Here is a 24,729-nt window from a genome sequence, read left to right as displayed (position 1 = left end):
CCCATATTTAACAAGGAAACACATATATAAATAGTTGTTAGTAAAAATAATTAAATTATATAATAAGAAAGAAAAAAAAAACTACAATTCATTGCTATGCTTAGGCCATATGATGGGGTATTTAACAGCATACAATTTTGAGATCTTACATCATACTCTCCACAACCTCTACATGCATCCACAACTGTTATAATTCCGGCCGCACTGACAGTAATAAATCATAAAGTCACTCAATGTGCACGAAATATAATGGGAGTCACTTGACCCATGGGAAAGATCCATATACAGGGTGAAGTTTAATGATAGAGTTCCATCAAATGGAGTACGTGCATAAGTGTTTACGAATTAATAGTTAATATGTAATTGATATATTTACTAAAAATGACGAAATTAAGAATATACTATCTTAAAGTTCTCCCACAATAAACACTAAAATTATATGTGGTTAGGAGCAATATAATCATGCTGGTAATATAATTAGATTTGAAAGGTAAGGATTACATATTGTTGGTCTTACAATTCATATTAAAATACTTTATTACATATTGTTGATCATTTATAATTCATATTACATTACTATAGTTTTAAAATTATACAAACACAGTAATTAATCTTGTACTGATTAACCCTCATCAAATATAGTCTAAGTGTCACTTTAATAGATTCAAATGTTAGAAAAGTACAATTGTGGTAACGAATACGTTCGCCCTCAGCACCCCCGTCAATCCATCCCAGGGCCAACACGGAGGAGATAAATCACGGACGGCTACTAGCCTTTGGAATAGTGACTAGCACATAAAGGAGATATTTACCTCAACTTTACCGAGATTCGAACCCCAGATCTCATTGTGACAACACCTCATGTACTAGCTACTAGACCCATCCGATGGGACAAATATTAGAAAAAAAACAAGACCATATGGATAATTGTGCTAAAGGGATAAAATTTTCAATAAACCTTCATGTATTACTTTTAAGGAAAAGGTATAATTATAATAATTACATTCAAATGATAAAATAAATTGAAAATAAAATATTTTACGTGGCTCAAGAACTCGCGACCGTATACAATAAGGTTGTAGACTTACGATGACGAGGCTACAAACTCATAGCCTGGCCTTGTCACAATGGAACTCATGGCGACGAGGACATAAATAATTCATTCTCCCCAGTACTTCCGTTAGTCCGTCCCTAGACTAATAGAAAAAAATAAATCATGAATAACTACTATTATTAGACAATTTAGCATATGGAAAAAGTAAGTATCCGACTACTAGTCGGATTTGACTCTCAAAACTTATGATGGTACTATCACTATACACTAGCCAATTAAACGTCAACTGTTTGTTTCGAGGGACTGACACAAATTCCTTACCTGCAACGCGGTGATATTACGAGAGGAGATTCTCTGGACCGTTTTTTGTGATCTAGAGGATGCTCCCTTTCCATGCATTGGTGGGGATGCATGGTCCCCACCTATTTTACAAGTGGGGATTATGCATCTCTATCAATACATGTAAGGGGAGCATTCTTTGGACTGCAAAAGTGGTTCAGCGGATCCGACCTAGTGATGTTATCTAGTCAGTCACGGCCATCTCATCAGGATTACTTTTCTTCCTTGTTTACTTTCTATTATGTCTTTCTTATCTTTTATTTCTTTCCTTTTCCTAGGATATTTTTTCTTAATTAATTCCTTTTCCTATAATGCCTAAAAGACTTCTGATTTATAAAAATTTTATATAATTCTCATTTTCAAGATATAAAAATCAATAACTAAAAAAAGCATATTGTAAATACATACATCATATTCAAAGTAAAAACCTATGATATAAGATTACAACGGAGCCTGAGATAAGCTTATCAACAACTAAGTCCATGATTTATTTGTGAGTTTTATTCGTGAATAGGAATGAATCAAATTCTAAGTTTGTAGATTCGGGGTCAGATCAAATTGACCATAATCGGATAGATAGGATCAGATATTGTTTCTATTAATTCAAATAGAAATGCTAGAAACAATCTTCTAAGTCCAATTAACTCACTCGAATACCATAAAATAGATATCCAAAACTAATTATAAAGAAAGGAACAAAAGAAAATATTCATGATGATAAAAAATACCGAATATCAATTAAATTTTTAAATAGTCTCAAAACTCTAACGATGCAACAAAAGTAATCCTAATATAATGATAAAAATTATTCGAAACCTCCAAAAAATCTTTAAACAATATTTTTTGAGTATAAAACTAGGCAATTATGGGTTACGCCGTTAATAAATATAAATCTCTAAACGAATTTCGATTTGATATAGTGCGTCTCATGATTCAACCCGAATCATAAGTTATAACCTCTCAAAGTATAGAATCATAGGATCATATAATCATATCAATCCCACAGATCCTATACGATCCCAATGTTCATGCTCTGATTCCACTTCAAAACTCAATCTCCATCGATCCCGGATCAATTTAGTGTTTTCAGATTGTAAAATCGTACGATCCTATTATCTGGATTGTGATTTGGCAAACCATGATCAAATTTATTTAATATGTAAGTTTATAATTTCATAATGTAAATGAGCTTCATAATGTAACCATCATATACATTTACAGGTCAACCCCTGTTGCGGATGAAGTTAAATAGAGATGAGATGAAAACTTCTGGACTTCGCCCGTTAAAGAAGGCAAGTAGAGCCATGTTGATTTAAATGTAAGAATCTATTTCCTTTACTAAGATTGAATTGGGAAGAAATATAAAGCATGAAAGAATATAGCTATTAAGAACATTATATTGCTCTATTTATAGATATAGATGGGGAAATGTCGGGATCAAAATGAGGATATAGAATTCCTCCCGATGTCCCAGAATTGAGATTAGCAAAACAAGCCCGGAATGAATTGGACCGAACAAATGGCAATCCGCAATTTGTGGGTATGAATTTGGGTCCTTCATTGCAGCCAATGTTTGGCCAAACCTTCCTCAGTATCCGTTTCTACAGAATATTCAACAGTTCTACTTCTTGAGTATCAGTTTATACAGTATATTCAAGTATCAACAGTTCTACAAACACCACCAGCACCACAGGAATCTCATAGAAGTTTTGCAGTGCAATAGTTTAATGTTAATGTTTAGAATTTTGAATTGTATTCATGAAATATTCAAAAGCTTAGAAGTAGATCAATAGGATAAGATGAAGGAAAATAAATTGATATTATATAGACATATGTTCTTAATAGATTCTATGGGAAAAAATTATTAGAGTGGAAGGTGTAACTAGTAGATGGAGAAATAAATAAAAAATAATTTAATTGACTTTAATATTAAAAGTAATTTTGCCTTCCGAAAAGCTCAATAAAAGGATAATCTTCCTATAGCTAATTTTCAATAGTCAGCACAAACATGAAAATGATGATGGAACAAAAGTAAAAGATGCAAGCACTCTTTTTCAGCAATTACCTTAAGGTTTCTCATGTGGCTTTTCCTCGCCAAACCACCTTGGAGGATCAAATCCAGTACCACCTGCATTATAACTAAGAATTTATTGCAAAGAGAAATAAATAGCTAAATAAAACCAAAGAGAAATAATATGGAAAATATAGCTAAATAAATATTGCAAGCATTCAAGTAACCAAATTGTTAAGCTTTCCACATCAGGTTGGAGCATAATATGGTTGCAAAGATACTTAAGAGGGGAAAAGAAAGCCAAAAAGGGATGGCACTCGTTTAAATTGGTTTGATACCCTTAAACAGGTTTAGGACAAAATTTGATAAAATGGTCGATACTTTCGACAAGTATAGGAATGGATTTAGGTTTAAAGATTTGAGTAGTGATATCCAAAAATATTTCATTGATTAAATAGTTACTTTTCCCTTTTCCCCGACTGTATGTTAGTGTTCCAGTTGAGTTTCAATGGGTACCCAACCCATTTATTTGGTTACATTGTCCATCTCAACGTATGAATGGAAACAAATAGAGCAATAGATACTTTGTTTTTTGTTTTTTTTTTACAACCCAAGTGTCTAATTCTTACGACCCAACTAATCCAGAGGTGACCGGCCCAATCCCATAGAAGTTTCCCACCTGTCCTAGGGTAAATCACGTAAGCGTTGCAGCAAGTCGTCGACAGTGGACCCCCGCGGTTTTCGCCGTTCTAGTAAGACCATCCATCGCCGAATCGATACTTCGCCCGTGAAGGCAAACTCGAGCATTTTTTCCACCCATGGATACTTCGGCCCACAACTGCCCAACCTAAATTTTTCCACTAAATTTAGCACCAGCCCATGTCCCAGCAGAGGCGTGACACTCACTTTAGCTCCACTATGCCTTAACCATTGCGCCATGCCTGTGGGGGCAAGCAATAGATACTTTGTGCTAGATATAGGGATTGCACTAGGTGTATGATCTAGATTTTTTTCCTTATATAAACCCTCTTTTTGCAATTAAATAAAGCATGTTCTATTTGGTGATATATTTATGTTTTTGGCTCTTTTAGCCGTTGTTTGGAATGTTAAATTGGGGTTAAATCCTTCTCAAAACAAGAATTTAATCCTAAGATTAATAGAAAACGAGTTTGCTATATGCCCAATTGAAGTTGTTTGGACCTTTATTTGGTTAAGATTGGGTTCAAGGGATTTGGGTTTGGGCTAGGGCTAGGGCTAGGGCTTGGGCTTGGGCTTGGTCTGGTGATATAAGGTTTGCTTTTACCAATTGATAGAGCATAAGTTTTGGGAGAGGAGGTGAGCAGTGGTTGACACGTCCACTTGTGCACAAGAAAGATTCTAAGCACAACCCCCCTCCTTGAGGATTTTATAGGATCAACAACTCCCTCCTCAATAACTCTCCAAAACCAATTCTTCCCAAAGTAAGCTCTCTTCTCCATCTAACTTTCAGCCTTAGCCCATCTCAACATTATGAAATGGGTACTAATAGAGCAATACATGGCAAATATTGGGACATGTTAGGTATTATAAACTCCCTTTTGCAATTGGTAATATACTTGTGGTGTTTGGGCTCTTTAGGTATTGTTGGGATGTTAAATTAGGAATAGGACCTCCACAAAATAAGAATTTAATAATAGGATGAGTAGAGATTGAGTTGGATTTGGTTTGAGTTCAAACCAAAATTCTTCAAGCTTTTTTCAGTTTAGTTTAGTCTGGGTTCAAAGGGTTGGTTTAGTTTTGGCAGCATAAAATTTTTCGCAAGTGGTAACTTGAAATTTTAGCATGCCATTGCCTAGGACTAGGATACAAAATGGAATAATATGTAATTGGCTATAAATATAAAATACCTAAAATTAACCATTTTACTCGATCCGACTCAGAAATTTTTGCTGCAAGATTTGATTTCACTCCTATTCAACTAGGAACAAGATAATGTATAGCTAATACTCAAAGACAACAAAGAAATGTGCATAAATTGTGAAAACTACATAACTAATTGGCACTCGCAAATAATCCTAAAACTTTGAAAGCAAACCTCAACACACAAGAGAGAATGAGTATGCCAATGAAGAAATGTAAATAACAGAGAATCAAACCGAGAGGATTGCAACGGCAGAGACGCCAAGCAGTCAAAATTGTTCCCTTTAATACTCCATACTTCTTATATGCCTCCATCGAATACACACTGCACGTAGGCACACACCGACAGCTTGGCAGCATTAACGGCGAAATTTCTCCTGATCAACATAAATTAATTTCAATCTACATGTTGCTAAAACATCAAGAAACAGACACAGAAACAGTCCGACATCAAAATAACATATTTTTTATTCAGTTTCTAGCTTACATAATTCAGTATAACCCAAATTGAAGGAATATGCTTACTCTTGTAGAACTTGAGCACCGACAAAGCCACTCTGACGCCCAAATCCTCGACTTCCTCATCTGGAATCGAAACGAGCGAATGGGGGGAAATAAGCTGACTCCAATTCCAGCTAAAATTAGATGACAGTAGACGAAAGCAGATATTAGGACTGTACCTGGCGGCGCATCCCAGTTCGGATCTTCTTCTTCTTCTTCCGGTCTCTCCGTGGCGGATGATCGGGCGGCGCAAGTCGATTGTCTCGTCCGTACCGAATCTGATAAGAAACGATCGGAAAATGGGGGGAAACATGATTGAGGAAGCGGGGACGATCCGTAGGGATGCAAAAAAACGGATTGACGGGGTCGAGGGAGGAGGCGAGGAGCTGTTCCGGAGGAAGAGTGACACAAAGCGGCCTGCGAGTAGATTGGGGTTGCAACCGACGCCATTGCCATTTTCGCCCAGACCGTTTTGGAGAACGTAATTGCTTCACATTTTACGTTGTTTATCCGCAATTGGTAATTTATTTTAATTAACATTAAATATTTAATTTATACCGATTAATGCTAAAATATCAATCCAATAATATTTAATTTATGTCAATTAATTCTGAGATACTTCAATCAATCCGATCTCATAAAAATTTCTCTATCCATCTTTATTTTATTCTTAGATCTTAGAATCTTTCAGTTAATCAAAAAAATACCTCGTCTAGCAAAACTCTTATGACTTAAAAAACTGTTAAATTTTATAAATTTATAGTATATAAGATATTTCAAAAATCAACTTAGCACTAAAAATAATCACAAGCTAAAATCAAAATCTTAGTGATATGTTCAATGCTAAAGTTAGCAGCTCAGCACTTAATTTTGCTCAAAATGCGAGCTCCATTTAATAAATTCAAAGCTAAACTTGGCAGCTCGATGAATCAATGGTAATGCATGGATACAACCAACGAGGAGAAAATAGCATCATCACTCAAACAAACATATCAATCAGTAATCAATCCATCAAGAAATAGCAAACATAAGGAGTTTCAACATACAATACAAACGTAACAATACAATTAAGACTAACAAAATTGCAAGCCAGAACAGAGTTTCAAAATTTTCTGATAGGTTTGTCCCCTCTGCAGCAACAGGTGCCAGTGGTCTTTAGATTATCTTCTTAATCCAAACATATATAACATCCTTTTAGCTGCCGCAGTCCTGCTAGCGAGTAGCCAACAAGCAAAAGTATACAAACTTAAGACTTGATAGAACATTCACACCATCTCAGTGGAAAATCCATCCTGTGATCTTGTCATCTTTGGCGGGGCGTTTGATGAGATGGAGTTCAAATGTTCAATAATGAAAAGTAATAATAAGAAGAAAGAAGATTAATTATACACGTTTTGTTCAGCATGGGAGTTCCCTATCACAAATGCTTTTCACTTGGGCGAGAGCCTTTTGCAAATTAAATATTTCCTCTTCCCTACGACGCAGATCCTCTCTCAATTTCTCAATCTCTTTAACATGGTCACAAGGATACGAACACGTTTTTAGCCGTTTTGAGCCATTGCCATCTATTGCTTGTTGCTGCAAGGGCTCAGCATTCTCATCTCGCAACATCTTTGACACATCTGGGTCGTTAGTCATCTTGCGGACATATAACTGGGTCGTTTTCCCGCTGCCAAGTTTCAAAGAGACAGATTTCTGGAGGCGGCCAGCTGAATCCTGATCAAAGAAAGAGAGAATTAAAGTTGAACATTGCGAAACCCTAACTTCTCGCTCATATGGCATAAAACTACTTTTACAATAAGAGAAAAAGAACAACTCCAGTCATAATTTCCATCATATCACACAACACCATCACTAAAAAAAAGAGCTTGATAGCAATAGTATACAAAGTAATTTCCACTAATCATTGCATAAATTACATATATCAAAGCAATTTAACATTTTTCTTCAGACATTAAATAATTTCTACCTATGCATGCATGGATGGAGAAGAATAGTAATTTTGAAATGGGTAAGTTCAACGAATAAAAGAGGAGGGTTGCATTAGGTTGTCAGCAACGTTAAAACTATGGTAAATATTCAATGAATAGATCCATTAAACTATTTGTTGTTAAGAGGGTCCGATTGTAACATCTCGACAAGGACCACAACATATCCAGAACTCGGGTGTAGTACTAAATATAAAAGAGTTCGTGTTGCACGGTCTGACTATAACGTATCGGCAAGGACTGCTACTTCTTCGAGAGAACATGGGTGTAGTGTTAAATAGATGAGTTTTCACACCATAGGTTAAATAAGAACAAATATGATAGAAAAACTAATAATCTAAGATAGAGACGTAAAAAGATTCATATAACCAACCCCACCTAGTGGAATAAGGCTTGGTTGTTGTTGTAAGCAACGGAATACAATTTTTTATCTTCAATGAATAGTGCCTCTAATTTAACTATGTGATGGAAATGAACTTAAAGAGAGGTCACGGCTGCACATCCAAATCAATCTCTTAATTAATTTAATCGTAACACTTTTTATGCTTGTGTAAGCCAACAATGGTGTGAACAATCATGATGTGATGGTTCATCCAACAAGCACACATATCTTCCTAAGCTATCTAACCCCGATATGCTCAGGTATCTTTCAGCATTCTAATAGCTGCTGTGAGACAAGGATTGCTCCTTTTGATTCACAAGAATCATATAGTAATAGTATTGTCTGCACCAAGCTGATGTCAGGTGGTCTCTAAACCTTCTCCCGTCAACAGCTTCCCCCAACTTTTTAAAGGAACTAAAAGTGTGAGTGAGTGAGTGTGTGTGTGTGTGTGGGGGGGGGGGGGGGGGATCCAAATTATTCCTGTCTTTTCCCTCGACTACTACTTTTTGTTATTCTACGAAAGTAGACAAAGGGAAATGACTACTTTCCCTCTATTTGGGCTCCCTTCCTCCCAAGGAAACACAACAACATAGATAAAAACTAGAAAGTAAAGGATGAATAAATAAAGCAGAGAGAATCCCACCTAATAGATTAATAATTCTGGATTGATGACCCTCCTGTAAGAACAATTCTTTGCTCATCACTAATAACCTCAAAGGGCTTGTTGGATGGCGGGGCATCTGGTTTGTTGGATGGCGGGGCATCTGGTTGTTGGAATAAGCTTAAGGCATAATGATTGGGCTTTGGACGATAAGCCCAAGTGCCCGAAGGGTTAGGCAGTTAACCCTGATGAAAATGAGAACATTGGAGGCTTTAGGATATGGAGAACTTACCAGCTCCAAGGAACATGCTGTCAAGGTGTCCAACTTAGTATCGCATTGATAAGAGAAGGATCGATGATGTTTAGTTTTTAAAAAAGGTTCTTTATTAATGCCCCCCTCCTAAATGGACTAGTTATTTTGGCTTGGTAGACCCTTTACTCCTCATAATGTAAATAGCTGATGTCATCATTACATTAGTTATCTTTGGCGGTAACAAAAAAATAACCTTGAAAAGCAAACCTTTGTTAAATTGCCATTAACTTTGTCAAATGCTTTATCTGCCTGTACAGGACTTCTGAAGACAGCACATGTCGTGTAACTTTCAACTCGCTGCTTTGTAGCAGACTGTAAAGGGGAAATATCTACTATCAATAACATTCTAACATTTTATGCGAGTATTAAATATGAGCAGATAGAAACCTCAATTGTGACGTCATCATCTCCAGGAAACAGCAAGTGTAACTCTTGAGCAGGTATTTCAACTGGAATATTGTGCAGCAGTAGTTTTGCCGAGTCACAACGTGGCATCTAGAGATATTAACATAAAAAAACAGCTAAATTTGTGAATATAGGTACATAGAAGATTTTAAAAAAACAACCATGGTCATTTATTCAATTAAAAATTAGCAATGTGTTAGTCCCAACTTAGATAACAAAAAAAAAACAACTATGGTTGTTCAGTTAAAAGTCAGCTATGAATTAGCCCCAACTTACTTCGACATCTGTGGTAACAATGAGATCCTCATATCCATGTTCTAGCTTAGCGAGTACTAGCTTCATAGCAGCTTGTGCATCATTAAGACAATTATGTGGTTCTCCATCATTACGAACTGGAAAACCCAACACTACCTGCAGATCATGAAGTTGAATAACTGAAGAATCCTGTGTTGCTAACATTACATTACATTACATAGAGAATAAAAGAAAGCAATTAAAATGCACATAGCAATCCACAACTCATAAGAACTTCAGGTGAGCTAAAAGGAAGTAGGATTTTTTAATGCAATTCGAAAAAAGGAAAATTAGTCAGTCAATACATTCCACTTTTAAGTCAATATCAGATTTACAATCAAAAAATAAAAATAAAAGATCATGCCAATATATCTCTTAATATATAATACAGGTCAAATTAGTTCATGATAAATTGATTTGACATGATTTTAGATTTAGGTAAGCTCCACAAATGGGAGAATTAACTGATTATTATATTGAAACTGAAGCTCTTGCAACTAATACAACTTGAGAAACTAAGAACCTGGAAATTTCAATGCAACATAACTGAAATCTATATTAACAAAATATTAACAGAGAACCAATACCTTTCTACTGACATGAATCACTGTCCAACATAAGAAATGACGAGTACCTTAGTTTCCCCCAGTTCATGTTGTAAGATAGTATAAATGGCGGTCATATGCTACTCGAAGCATTTAATTTTTTAAATCGGATTGGTTAGCTGAGTTTAGCCACCAATATCAATTGAACTAGTTTCAATAACATCAATGTCAAAAGAAATATAGGCCTTGGGGATGCAAGCTACAATTTTACTACAGAATCTTCAACTAGCTCTTGTGCCTAAAACTACCAAGGAAAGCCAACCTATGTAAGCAAGATGAAAATTCTGGTTCCATGTGCTCACTGTGGAGAAAATAAGGAACACAGAGAACATATAGTGCACACATACCCACTAGCAAATCTCGGCATATATAACCGCACACCAAATAGCACCCTCTCATGCCACAAGCAACCTACACATCAAATTGGTGGAAGTGGAGAATGGAACCATGGCAAGGAGCAATAGCATGATAGCACGATCAGGCAATTTAATAATTCTTGAAAACACTCCAATATCAGAAGACAAATGGATTACTTTTACAAATTTCTATATGGTATTTAAAGTTTGTTCCTTAGGTTTCTTGATGCATTACTAATGCTACATTCTCAAGATGAAGTCTACTTGGTTGTTCATAGTATCATTTTATTTGTAAATTATGAAATCATAAATCTGACCTAGGCCATATACCTCAATAAATCAATGTCAAAGAGAAGAACTAGGATCAACCACTTCAATTTTTATTGAATCTGAATAAGCTTCAGCGAGTTTGATCATTTCATGGCCAAACTAGCAAAAAAGAAGCTGAGATCCATTCATTAGATAACACCAGAAAAGAATTTAACTTAGTTATCATAACACCATCGATAAGTAGAATTCACATCTCCAAGTCATTAAATAATTCAAAAAGCCATCAATAAGTGAAACTAGCAATAACAACTTGTCAACCAATTTAGTATGAATGACTTTATTGTTAATTACACTAGATATTTCTAATAATTATATTTATAACCACTTATGTGATTTCTTTGGGAAATTGAATAGAGAGAAATTTTATTGCCAAACTATGTCAACAAATAAGCAAATACAAGCAAAGATGCTTCTCATAAAATACACACCTTAAATTCTACTCATATGCCAATCTGTCTCTAAAATCATAGTTGTCATTGTCATCAGCAACAAGCCGTGTATGTTCCAACTATTTAGGATCAAGATCATCTACATAAATCTTATCCCTCATTGAGCTCTACACAAGAGTCTATCACTAATAATTTCCAAATCAATTAAATTAACTGTTTTCTTTTTTCCAAATTGAGAACTTACACTGTCTATCACTTACACCTTCCACTCCAATCAATTTAACTCTTATAACAATAACATCACAACAAAACAGTCAGCAGTCTACTTCAAGCAATTCCAAGCTGTCTTAGTGTTGTCTTGTTGTTGCTTGTAGCAGTTGTTGCTAATGGTAATTACTTAGACCTCAACGCAAGAGGAGCTAGCAATCACAGAGCAGGAGGTTGGGAATAATGAAGGAGCAGCCCAAGATACTAAGTGTCATCGACATCATCTCATATATTTTTGTCTTTTGATCTATAATCTATTAAAGCTACACCAAATTACTCTTGGATAACTATTACCCGAATGTTGTTGATATCAAATTTTGTCTTATCTAGTTGTCGCGTCTTAAATTATTTAAATTTTTTAATGGCCAACTAAGATGGTCTGAACCAACTCATGGCCTTTAGGGTTCTAGTATTGTCTAACTACAATTTGGTTGACTCCAACTCGTAGATGCAGAAATTATACCGGCGTTAGTCCAAACTGGGCTCAATTTAGACCTATTACAAGTAAATTAGGGTTTAACAAAGTTTAAAGGACAGTTTGATCTTCTTAACAAGGTCAACGAAAAACTTACAGAGTCTCTTCCCTTCTCTCCCTATGTGGCTCATACCCTCGCCACGTACCATCTCAACTGTTGGTGCAACGGGGACGGGCAAGAGGGGGGTAAATTGTCTGCAAATAAAAACTATACCCTCCTCAACCAATTTAAACTCAAATAGATGCAATAGTTATAAATTTAAACAAAACTAAACTATGAACAGAAAAGAAAGACTCAGCTATTTACTTGGTTAAAACCAAGAAGGTTGTAAATCCAAGGCAGTAAGAAAGCGCTATGAACAATCTCCTTCTCTGAAGGCGGAGAAACCTTTTACACACTTGGAAGTACAGAACTATTGCTAGAATGTAAGTGTAGTTCGATTTCGTTGTTTTCTAATAGCTACCCAAGACCCCCTTTATATAGGGGTTCTAAAGCTTATCAGCTAACCTGATCTTCGGGATCAGGTTTAGACTCGAGAGGGATCGGTCGACCGATCCCCAGGTTTGGTCGACCGAACTTGCTGTACCTGTCCAGGCTTCCGTCCAGGTGCAGTCTCTCTGGATCGAGCTTGGGTTCGGTCGACCGATCCAGTTGAGTTGGCCCGATCAAAATGCTCGACTGAGTCTGTGGATTATCTTCGATTCGATTGACCGATCAGAGTGTTCGGTCGACCGATCAGTTCGGCTGGCTGCTGACGTGTCTTCTGATGTGTCACCAACGGTTCTGATTAAAAGGGGTTCGGTCGACCGAACCGTTGACAAGCCAACTTCCTGTTGACTTGCTCTGGTTCGGCTTCTTTGGGTGATTTCGGCCAACCGGAATAGGGCTCACCCGAACCCAGTTCCCGGCCTTCTCCTCGAGCAGTCTTCTGTCCCGGCTTTACGTCCCTCGAACACCGCGCACGTTCTTCACACCCACCGGTGTACTCTTCCGCAGCTCTCTCGTCCTTCGGACGCACCGAGCCCGTCGGCTCCCTTCCCGTGCCGTCCTTCTCGCTAGCTGCGTCTTCCGCTCGACTTCCTGCGCTCCTAAGTTCCTACACACTTAGACACAGGGATCAGACAAACAGGACTTAACCTAAACTTGGTTGATCACATCAAAACTACCACGGGGTCCAACAATCTTCTTCTTCCATCTCGCGATCAAAGCCGGAATACACAAGCATTCTCATTTCAACATAATCTTTATTCTTTGTTCTCCAAAATTCACATGAATAACTATCTAGGGACTATATTATAAATTTTCATACATAAATAAAAGTCATATGCAAATCTTTTTTCTCTATATTACTCCATTGTTGTCTTATTAAACAATCAAATAATTCAAGAACTAAGCCAGAAAAGAGAGATGAAAACAGTTGCCAAAAATACAAAGTGAGCTACTAGAAATTAATAATAAAGAGTGGATATATCAGAATTCAAAAATAAAAAACAGTCAACAAATCTGCAAAGCCATTATGGGATAAAACAGGCCTATGTGATACGAAACAGAGGGCAAGACATGAAGGAGATTATAATATCTAAAAAGTAGAATAAAAACAACATGGTCATTTCATAAGTAGACTTATCTGGAACAAGATATTGGCAACTCTAGAATTATTCTATACTAGTGTAACAAAAACTCAGCAGTCTGTAGAAAAATATAAATAACACATGCATGGAATTCTTTTATTCACATACCTTGCACAATGTGTTTAAGGAAGGTGAAAAGTTAGGTAAGTCCACAAACTTGAAGATACATACGGTGTCGATGACTCTAAGATGATCAACTTTTACAGCTGTAAAACGTAAAAGATGGGAAGTCATGCATCTTGTCTACCACATCTTGTGTAAACTTTGTTGGGCTACTGTTATGAGCATATAAAAATTAGAAAATAGATTGCATTCTAGTAAGAAAATATAACAAGGCATACCACGTAAATCATTATACAAGCTATGGCCCACTAGGATTGTTCCATGTGATAAAAGTTTCTTCAAAGATTTCTGTATAAAGGAACATTAACTATGGGAAAAAAAATGCAATACTGCAAATATAAGTGGATGATGAACTACCTGTATATCAGCTAAGGAGCATGTTACTCCTTCTAAATCTTTTGAATCTATCCCAGTAATGTTGGTTCTATAGTCAGCAACAGGCTTCATGGGATTTACAAGTTGATCAAGTTTCACCTGAAGGCAGACATTTAAATGCAAGCATCATGTAAGAGTACGAAAACATATAGCCTAAAAATCCAGATATGCACTTGTGTAATATATGTTTATTATATATCAATAAGCTGTGTACGTTTTAAAGAATGAATACAGCTCAAAGAAATTGAAATCTAAGTCCAGGAGAGAAAAAATAAGCCTAGCATGAAGATTAATATCATCTAAAAAGTTCCGCAAGCTAGAGAACTAAATGTCCTCTACTTTGAGCCATGGTTTAAAATTTTGTATCATGCTGGGGAAACATGTGAAATTTGTCGTTCCGTCTGCCACCCAATACAAGCACCACAGGCCACCGTGACCTCTGTGGGATTGCAGCGCCTCATGACCATTCGGAGGTTGCCGTGGCAACCTCCGAAATCCCGCATTTTTTAAAAATATATATATATATTTAATTTGTATTTTAATTCTTTAATATTTAGGTTAAAATTTTTAATTTTAATTAATATATTTTATATTTAAAGATTACCGAAATCATATCAGCTCAGCATGATACAATACCGAAATCGTATCATTCCGATGATAAATAGAAACTCTGGTATGGGTCAAAACCTTAAACCATGCTTTAAGCATCCCTTATCTCAATTGCAAATAAGTTTAACTTTCTAGTTACCAAAGGCAAGCATAGAAAATGATATTATGTAGTCCCTATCAACACTTTCATGTTAGAACAGCAAAAGTTCTTTTGTAATGCATTCTTAACACTACCATTTCTCTCATAGTAACACATCTCATAATGTTAAGACAGTTTTTCTTAGTAGCACGTCGCATAACATTTATAGTAAATCTATCCGAACTTATATTCCTAATGACCTGTCTGAAGAAACATTCAAATGAAGAAACAAAGTACAATTTTTTTGAGTCAGATTGATGCATCTATAGAGGACAGAAATTCAACAAAGATGCATGGCTTTCATTAGGGCAATCAGAGAAAGATGGGTGGGTCACAATTTTTCAACTTATGCAAAATGAGAAAAATGATTACAGATGTTTCATCCAATAAATTTTTATCAATATCTCTTAAGCATGTGTGTCTTGCCTAATCATCGCATTGGATGGGCTTAAAGTGGTAAATAGAAAAGGCATCACCCTCAAGATTGCATGCTTTTAGCATTCAACTGTCATTGTTCACCGTTTAATTCTATGGACAATAGCATTGTGTATAATTTAATTCTCTAAACAATAGATTGTGTATCATTCTACCTGCAAATCTTGATCCACTACACATACTTTCACCACTGCTTCAGTACCATCCTCACAAAGAGCCATCTCACAATCAATCGCAAGCATAGTTTCTGATTTCATTGCTTCAAAAAATTCGCCAAGATGAGTAGTTACCCATCCCTAAAACATAAATCAATTAATTAGCCAAAATTTTGACATAAGCATTCATACCAAAAAAAAACAAAAACAAAAATATTATACTTAGACTCATACATCTATAACTCAGAAAAGTTAAGAAAAACATACAACATATATTGAGCAAAGAATGCATATGAGAAACAGAAGAAAGTTAAACAGTGTTTGATTAAAAAAACACCCTGCATTAATGAAAAATTTAGTTTTATGCATGTTGTGGAGGCCAAAGCAATCCCTTCTTTCAGTCAGGTGACCAGCATCAGCAGTTCTTTATCAATAATACATCTAGACAATGTCAAACATGAATATGACCACTGTAAAATCATACCAATGAAAAATATAAATCCTATTGTTCTATAGGGGAAAAAACTAAAGCAACATCTAAAAGAAACTGAACGAATATTATCAACAAATAAATAACCAAAATATCATAATACTCAATAATAATATCGCTGATATATGATAAATTTAAAACGTAATGAAAAAAAAGTATAGATCACATTGAATTTGTATAATGAGAAAATTGTAAACATAGAAAAATAATAGCAGAAATATAGAACTAAATTTCAATCTTGATTCTGATTGCAATATCACAATAAAACAAACAAAATGATTTATTGACATTTATTTCAAGATGACAGTAGAAGAATCAATCTGTATGAGAATAAAAATCGGTGAAAAAGTAAAGATCCAATGAATTACCTCACAAAATTTTCTACTAAAACTAGTTATGATCAATCTTAATTACACTTACACTTCATGCATTATGTGTTGGTCCCTAAAACAGTTAATGGAAGGTTTGACACAAGGCGAGACTAATCAGATATAATAGCACGTACCCTTAAATAACTAAAAATCAAGATAGAAAACGTTTACATTTTCATATTGTTCTAATGTAATTGTGCATATCACACTTTTACTCATAAATAGTCCATAAATGCAAAAAAAAACTCTTGTCCAACAATAAGACAATAAGATATGTAAATGTTCTTCATGCCAAGGTACATCTGGTTCCAAGAGTTCAAGAGTCAGTTAAGATAAATCCTTTCATGGGAATACGTTATACATATAGTGAGGAGTAGATAATTCCAATAGTTAGTTCAAGCTATGGATGATGTTGGACTTTGTATTATATTTGCATAGAGATATTTTTCTTTGATCTCTGAAAGAGACATATTGCTAACTGCTATCAGCTATAAATTATCAACTAATAAAATTTTGGGCAATTCTCGGGCAGAGAAAATTTTGCTTATTGCTTAGAGATACTGTGTCTGAAAGTCACTGAAATGAGAAAAATTATCATTTAAGCTAACTTTTATGCTAAACTATCCACATCAAATAACAATATAATCTTCACCTTCCAATATAGGCAAAAAATGCTTCAGTATATTAAATAAAAAATTCATTCCAGAAAGAACAAAAAAGCACTTTGCAATGGGCAATGGCCAACACACCTCATCATAGAATGGGAAACAGAACTCTTTTGTGTACTTTGGATGTTCCATTGTCAAACGGACCAACCTCTGCAGTTCAATATGATTAGAGGTATTACCACCCGAAGTAAGGAAAATAACTTTTCCAATAAACAAAAAAAAAAAAAAAAAAAAAACTAGCAAAGCAAAAATGAAAGAACGTGCTTATCAGAAAATAGGCAATAGAAGCAAATTTTGGAGTAGATATTATGATTACAGTGTTTTTACAGTTGTAGAACAAGAAAGACTGAAGAAACTACATACTGAAGCATTAGAGGAATTGAATTCTGAACATTATGATCAGTTCCTATATATCCATTGAGGTTAAACCTTACTAGGTTCAATCTACATAGATACAACAGAAACAAAAAGTATGAATTGTTAGTCTAAAATGTAAAGATATCATCCAAATAACTAAAAATCCTCTCTTTTTTGGCTGGCCAATGTAGGCCCTTCCAAAGGTCAACTAAGGTCCAACTGTTTCATAATAAAAAAAACAAAGGCAACCATTTATAACCAGAGTGGCAAACTTCCAATGAGAAACAACTATGTTCCCAAACAATTTTGATATTAGATATTGACATTGGGATAACCAAACCCAAAGCATAAACAATACTGTAAAAGGCATATCCAAAAGGATTTTTCATTTTTGTTTGGTATCATTTACAGAGAATACTTCAAACTTAGTAAAAGAAAGTACTTATAAAGAAAAGGAAATGCATATAAATTTGGGAAAGAAACTGATTAAGTGTCGATTACATACTTGCTTAGGTGATTCAAGATGTGCAAAATCCTTGAACTGCTTCATCGCATTATGATCATTATTCCTTCTTATTATTTTATTGAACACCTAACTCCAAGATCACAAGTTTAAATACCAATCACACCATATCATCAAAAGCCTCTTTCAGTAATTACCTTCTGTTGTTCTTTTGTAAATGTTTGCAGAAAATCAACCAAAAGTTCTCTTGATCTCCTAATTGGGTCACTTAAGCCAGAACCTTTCTTATCGTGACACTGTAAGAAGTCTTTCCATCCTCCTGCAGCACCTTTCAGTCCTTGTCTTTGAGTAAGTCTTACCATCTCAGCAAGGACCTACAATAGTAAGTTTGATTAATCTGATATAAGATAGAGAAAAAAAAAAAACTTATGTTTGGCATGCATAATTACATATCCAAATGCAAAAGAGCTTTCACATATGCTATTATCCTTTAATGAGATAAATGCCATCTATTAAAGAGGAATATAGTATCCTAGCATAGAATGTTAATGTTAATAGACATTAGGAAAATACTTGAAAACTAATAGCATATAAAGGATAAGGAGATGCATGTCCTTTTAACTAAATGATTCTTCTTTTTTCAACCACTTAACTCTATAATTTTCTATCTTAAATATACCAGTAGGATTTAGATCCTTCTTAATTGTGCTACCTCCTGATTAATAGAAGATGTCTTTTTTGGAAGTTGGTTGCTGAGAAATTAACAGTATAGGCCTACAAACCTCTCTGACAGCTATGGAAGTGCTAACTTTTGTTATTTGAACAAATATCATTTTAAATTTCACTAACTTTGAGAAGAAGTTTATTGAAGTCAGTGGGTGATATCCTTGGAGATTTCTAGAGTCAAATAAAACTTGCAAAACTTTTTAGCAACAATGGACGCAAAGAGATTAACCGCAAAGTGGAAATTAATTACACTGTATTTTTTATATGGCAACCTGACAATTACACAATTCCATGGAGGAACATTTCCAATCAACAACCCAACTCCAATTATCAAATAGTTTACCTATTCAAATCCTATAGGTGGTTTGCATGGACAGCGAAATATTTTCAATCTTGCCCAACTTCAATATTAAAATATTTTGCCAATTTAGATCCTGAGTTATTTCATCTCAAAATATTCTGAAGCAAGTGCTCTCCCCTCTCTATAAGTCTAGAAAGCAACTGTGCGCTCTCTCTCAAGTTTTTCAAATCCGATGAGCAACAATGCTTTTGCATTCTAAAATTATTTCCAACTTCGGCCATATCTCCTTTTTCAATACCTCAACATTTGTTTGTGACTTCCATAATATCTTAAATTTGTCAAACCAAAAGATATGTAAATATCATAATCAATTTAGTAAGCTGTCTTACGTATCTCATATAGAGATCATAATTCCGAAAAAGGGGTAAGATATGGTTAAAGGATTATTATGTTAAATGGTTTATGAAAAAATGATACAATATCATGGTAACCATTTTTTCGGTCAATACATTGGTATCATAAGAGCTATATTTGCAACAGCTGTAAATATACTATTGGATCCTAAACCTGTGAAGAATTTAACCTCATATCATGTTAGCGTTATTTAATGAATACAAAGTAGAAATCTAATTTCAATCTCCTAATAGAATAAAGCAGTTAAAACTTGGATATAAATAGGGCATCTTGTCATTGGCCATAACAAGCTACCTAGGTCTAATATTCTAATTGGTTAAAAGAAAGTTAAAAATATTTTTGTGCATTAATTACACTTGAACTCTTGCATCTACTAAGATAATCATAATTAAATTTGAGAAGAAAAATAACATTGATGAGTCTTCTATTTTTAACAGTAAATTTTTTATGCCTATTGCTTAGGTCTAATTGATTGAGGCTTACATAATAATTTTCAAATTTTATTAAAACATGAAATTAAAAATATTTTAGGATATTTTTGAATTTCACTAATTATAGAAAACAAAATAATCAAATCTTGTTTTTCAAGAAAAGAGGATTGTACAAGAAAGCTTAAGCTTCATCCCCTGAACCTTCAAAACATAATGTTGATGCATCACAAAATGAACTTCCAATAAAGATTCCTAGAGTTGAATGATATGAGTATGATCTACTATCCATTGTTGTGATGAAATCTGTGGCAAATCTAAAGGTTGAACCATATCAACTAACTTTGCCTATAGATTATATTGATAAGAATAGACATAGTTTTATTGCTCCATGGTACAAATTATTTCTCTGTAGGATGAAATATTCCCCTACCAAGAATATTGCATTTTGCCTTTCATATTTTATCTTCATGTCTAATTATAGATGAATCATGGGATATATCACAAAGAAAGTAAATGATTATTGTACTAAAGTTTGTTTACAAATAAGGCTTCATTCTAGAATGATTATTCATGTAGCAGAGACTAACCCTTTGAAAGTAAAAATTTACAATTTATTTTCATGTCATAGTCTCCGTTTGCAATATATTAAAAGGCCAAGAATACGATAGTGCTAGCAATATAAGTGGGGAGTATAAATGGGGAACTTCCAATAAAGATTCCTATGGAGAATTATTTGTGGAGAATTACTATGGAGAATTATTTTCAAATTTATGTGTTAATGACCACTGTGGCTTTTCAGTTATTGAAATTGAATAATACATTTAATGATGATATTGTGGTAATCACGATTAGTTCAGCCTTGGAAGTTGGAACCAAGATGCATATAAAACTTTAATATAGAAACATCAGCAAACTTGTAGAAAGTTATATTCTAAGGATTTCACAGAAAAACTGAACAAGAAAAGTTGCACTTAAAAGTATCTCATTGTCACATTTCAAAAGTTTTGATCATCCAAAATTTATCAAAAAATTTTTGGATATCTGATATTTATTCTTTTACTTGCATTGCGAACTTTTGCTACAGTTATATATGTGGTTAATTTGCAAAAGATTTGGATTAATTTTACAACAAAGTGTAATCGAGAACAATCACATTGATTATGATAATTACTTTTACTTTTAATTTGTTTTTAAGCCGACCTCTCGCCCTTCATTTGTTATTGAGGTAGGCCTATTTTTTTAAAAAAAAAAAAACAAAACCTGGCAGCGTGTATGGTAAGAGTTTTAGTTCTCCTTCAATTTTGTATTAAATATACAAGATATAAAATTTTGCGCCTTAAGAAAAAATAACGATAACCAGTAAACACAGAAGAAGAAGAAGAAAAGTGTATACCTCCTTGCTGGCACGATCAATCGCCTTTCCCATTGTAGTGTCAGCAGGGACACTCGCTACTTTGTTGAAAGGAGGGATAAGATAGAAGAGGCTGTTAAAGAATATGAACAAACTCTGTAAAAAATCTCAAACTTCCAAGTGACTGTATTTTAGCCATCCCTCAACCCCTTGTCTTCCAAGGAGTAGAAAAGCGATGAGAGAAAACCTAGTAGCAACAAGAGAGTGAACTACGGGAGAGTGAGGAAGAAATAGACGTCAGAAAAGAGGGTACGGCGATGGCGGATGAAAGCTCGGCCGAGCAAACAGGATGATGAGGACGGCGGATTAGGTTAGAAGGTGTTTTCGAATTTGTGACAAAACTGGTCTAATAATCATTAGTTTTAGAATTTATTAGATTAATTTCATAATATTAAAATAAATGCTAAATTTAAGAAAATATTTTTTTAAAAAAAATAATAATAAAGATCAACGTTATATAAAATGAATAAGTTTATAAGTAAACTATTTAAAAAAACAAAAGTAATTTATAAAATAATAAATTTATTTAAAATTAATCATCTTGTAATTTTAATAAGAGATTAATTCATCTTACCGTTAGACTTATCCATAATACCTGAAAATTATTCACTAAAATTATCATTTTTATAACTAAACTACTTGCACTCATAGCAACCTGGTTAAAATATATACATACAATAAACTAAGTGACTCAAATTAGTATGTACAAAAATTCTTGCTACCCTCGACTCATGTTTTGTTCCGTCTGAAAACGTTATGGAGTGAGTCAAAAATAATTGTCATGGTAGATTGGACACTTAGTTCAAAACCCAATTTACTGAACCGATTAACTAAAATCAATCAAACTTTTTAAAAAAATCTCTAAAATCAAACTGTTAAATATTGATTAGTTTTATTTTTTACTGAATTAACTAAACTTATTCATAATTCTATATTTTATCCGATGTTAACTTTTTATTTGGTTAATTCAAAATTAGGGACTTGGGGTTTTCGAGTTTAGAAATTTAAGTTTGACTTATTTGATTTATTTAGTTTAATTAAATTAAAAATTTTAAAATTAAAACTGAATTAATCAAAAATTTTAAAAAGGAAAAAAAAATCAAAATTTTAAAGTAACTGAACTGAACTTTTAAATTTAGTTGACTCAGTTTATTTAGGTTACTCGAATTTTTATTGGACCTAACTAGTCATGGAGAGAAGTTCGGGTGGCCGATGACAAAGTAAGCTCCTGAGATCTCTAAAATACTCTGGACAAGATTAGAATTGGAACGAGCTAAAGAGTACCGAGGATGTTTGGTTTTAGTTCAGAAAGTGTTTTTGAATTCATCTTGAACACGATGAACTGGTCCAATAATCATCAATTTTGGAATTTATTAAATTAATTTTATAATCTTTTTAAAAATGTTAAATTTAAGAATTTATTTAAAAAAATAATTAAGATCAAAGTCATGTTAAATTGATAGGTTTATAAGTAAATTATTTTTTTTAAAAAATAAAAGTAAGTTAAAATATGATAAATTTATTTAAATTTAATCATCTAGTAATTTTAATTAAAGGATAATTCATCTTACATGTATCCCCTAATACCTCTCAATTATTCTACTAAAATTATGCACACATATAATAAATCAAGTTGGCTCAAATCAATTGAATTAAAAAATTCTTAATTTCCTAGGCTTACCTTTAGTAAGTCTATACAAAATTATAGGATCAAATTTAACTATAAATTACAATAAGATTAAAAGACTTCATTTAAATCACTAAGAGTTTATTTTTAGAGAAATGATATGCTAAAGGAAAAAAAATTTAAGAAAAAGTTCAAGAATAGACATATAAAGTCATGGTACACCATTTCACTTTTTGTAAGCTCCATTACTTTATATGTCTATCCTTCAGCTTTTCTTTAAATTTTTTTCCTTGAACATATCATTTTTCTTATTTTTAATTAACTAAATACATCATCTATCATTTTTACGATGCTTCCCAGAATTTTGAACTTAATAATCTCTTACATTTTTTTTGTCTCTAGGTTTTTAAGTTTATATTTTTCATTAGGTTCACTTTTTATTGTACTTTAGTCCCTAAGATGCACTAATTCCTCCAAACGTACTCCAAGTTACTATCCTTCGTTTTTTACTTATGTTTTCATCTCCACTCAGGCTACCCTAAAGTTCTATAAAATCATTTTTTTTCATTGACCACTCCATGTACACCTCTACTCAACAACTAAAAGATGTTGTGTTCTGCGAGCACTTTTCTAGTTATCTTGATGGACGATGAAATTTTTTTATAAGATTAAGTCGATCATCCTAAATTCGACTTTATCCAACCTGAATAATCATTTATTACAAATTTTTAAGTCACTGAATCAATAACCTTTCTATACTCCTTATGTTCTAAAGCCCACATTTTTCTATTTTCTTAGACGCTTGAAGCCATCTTCTATCGCTACATCTAGTTATAAACCTTTGGCCATTGAAGCCATCTTGTATCGCTCATCCCGCGCATTTAGTTATAAACCTTTGGGCTATTGAGATTAATATAAGTATCCAACTCGAATATGCCAAGTTATTATCATCACAACTAAACCATTTCCTATGATAACCTATTTAATAAGAGCTGCTGTGTTAGAATAAATGTGTCTCATGATTTATTCTATTTTTAAAAATATATGGTCGTATTAAGAGAATCCCTAAGGCTACATTTGATTGGGCGTAATGTAATGAAGCTTGTAATGTAATTAAATTTGTAATGTAATGTAATGTGATCTTGATTACATTACTATGTTTGATAATATAATGTATGTAATCTTTGATTACAAGGGTGATTATATTCTTTTATGTGGTAAAAATAATGAATATAATTCATATTATTATAAAATAACAAAAATATTCTGCGACTTTTATCGACGGGTCGCCGCACCTCTGTCGAAGATTGCGGCAGCCACTGACAACTAGCGGTCGTCACCATTGGTCACTGCCAGCTGCTAGCAGCGACCGACCGACGGCGGGCTAGGGGCGGGTGTAGGCGGGTGGCGGTCGGTCGTCGGGAAACCAAATAAAATAATCAGTTTTGTAATATAATCTTGATTATATTACAAGGCAGATTATATCATACCAAACGTAGCCTAAAGTGATGACTATACTTATGATAACTATTGGATAAGCTATCTAAGCTTATGTGCCATCTATTAACCCTTTCATATTTAATATCGTTCACCCTTTTGCTTTTTTTTTAAATGCCCTATACTTTTTAAATCTCTAGACCACCCTCATTCTCTCCGTGATTTTTAAATACCACAAAAATATTCTTAACATTACAAAATGATCATTAAACCACCCTCCCAAGCTTACTCTTTTAATATAATCAATGTTGGTGCAATCGATTGGTAAAGCAATACGTAACTGAACGAAGTACCAT

The 24,729-nt window shown here is 33.8% G+C and overlaps 2 protein-coding genes across 3 annotated transcripts; both read right to left on the bottom strand.

Moving 5' to 3' along the window:
- Positions 1-3,285: 3,285 nt before the first annotated feature.
- Positions 3,286-6,312, bottom strand: LOC122038587 (UPF0161 protein At3g09310-like). The gene is made up of 4 exons (XM_042598390.1): positions 5,984-6,312; positions 5,829-5,888; positions 5,540-5,680; positions 3,286-3,521 (listed from the first exon to the last, which is right to left on the bottom strand). Exons 1-4 carry the CDS (start codon positions 6,258-6,260, stop codon positions 3,460-3,462), a joined length of 540 nt encoding a protein of 179 aa, XP_042454324.1. The 5' UTR covers positions 6,261-6,312; the 3' UTR covers positions 3,286-3,459.
- Positions 6,313-6,751: 439 nt separating this feature from the next.
- On the bottom strand, positions 6,752-21,647 carry LOC122038585 (small RNA degrading nuclease 1-like). 2 transcript variants are annotated; one of them, XR_006127904.1, is made up of 12 exons: positions 21,292-21,647; positions 18,224-18,400; positions 18,069-18,155; positions 17,288-17,356; positions 15,678-15,818; positions 14,322-14,438; positions 14,183-14,252; positions 13,950-14,047; positions 9,770-9,904; positions 9,476-9,583; positions 8,818-9,400; positions 6,752-7,520 (listed from the first exon to the last, which is right to left on the bottom strand). XR_006127904.1 is itself a non-coding variant. In XM_042598387.1 (12 exons), exons 1-12 carry the CDS (start codon positions 21,322-21,324, stop codon positions 7,203-7,205), a joined length of 1,458 nt encoding a protein of 485 aa, XP_042454321.1. In that variant the 5' UTR covers positions 21,325-21,647; the 3' UTR covers positions 6,752-7,202. The 2 variants fall into 2 exon arrangements, 1 of the variants encoding a protein (XP_042454321.1); XM_042598387.1 differs by having other exon boundaries at positions 9,296-9,400.
- Positions 21,648-24,729: the final 3,082 nt, after the last annotated feature.

Source organism: Zingiber officinale, chromosome 1A, assembly GCF_018446385.1.
Source record: "Zingiber officinale cultivar Zhangliang chromosome 1A, Zo_v1.1, whole genome shotgun sequence".
NCBI lineage: Eukaryota > Viridiplantae > Streptophyta > Magnoliopsida > Zingiberales > Zingiberaceae > Zingiber > Zingiber officinale.
This window is presented reverse-complemented; position numbering and strand designations above follow the sequence as displayed.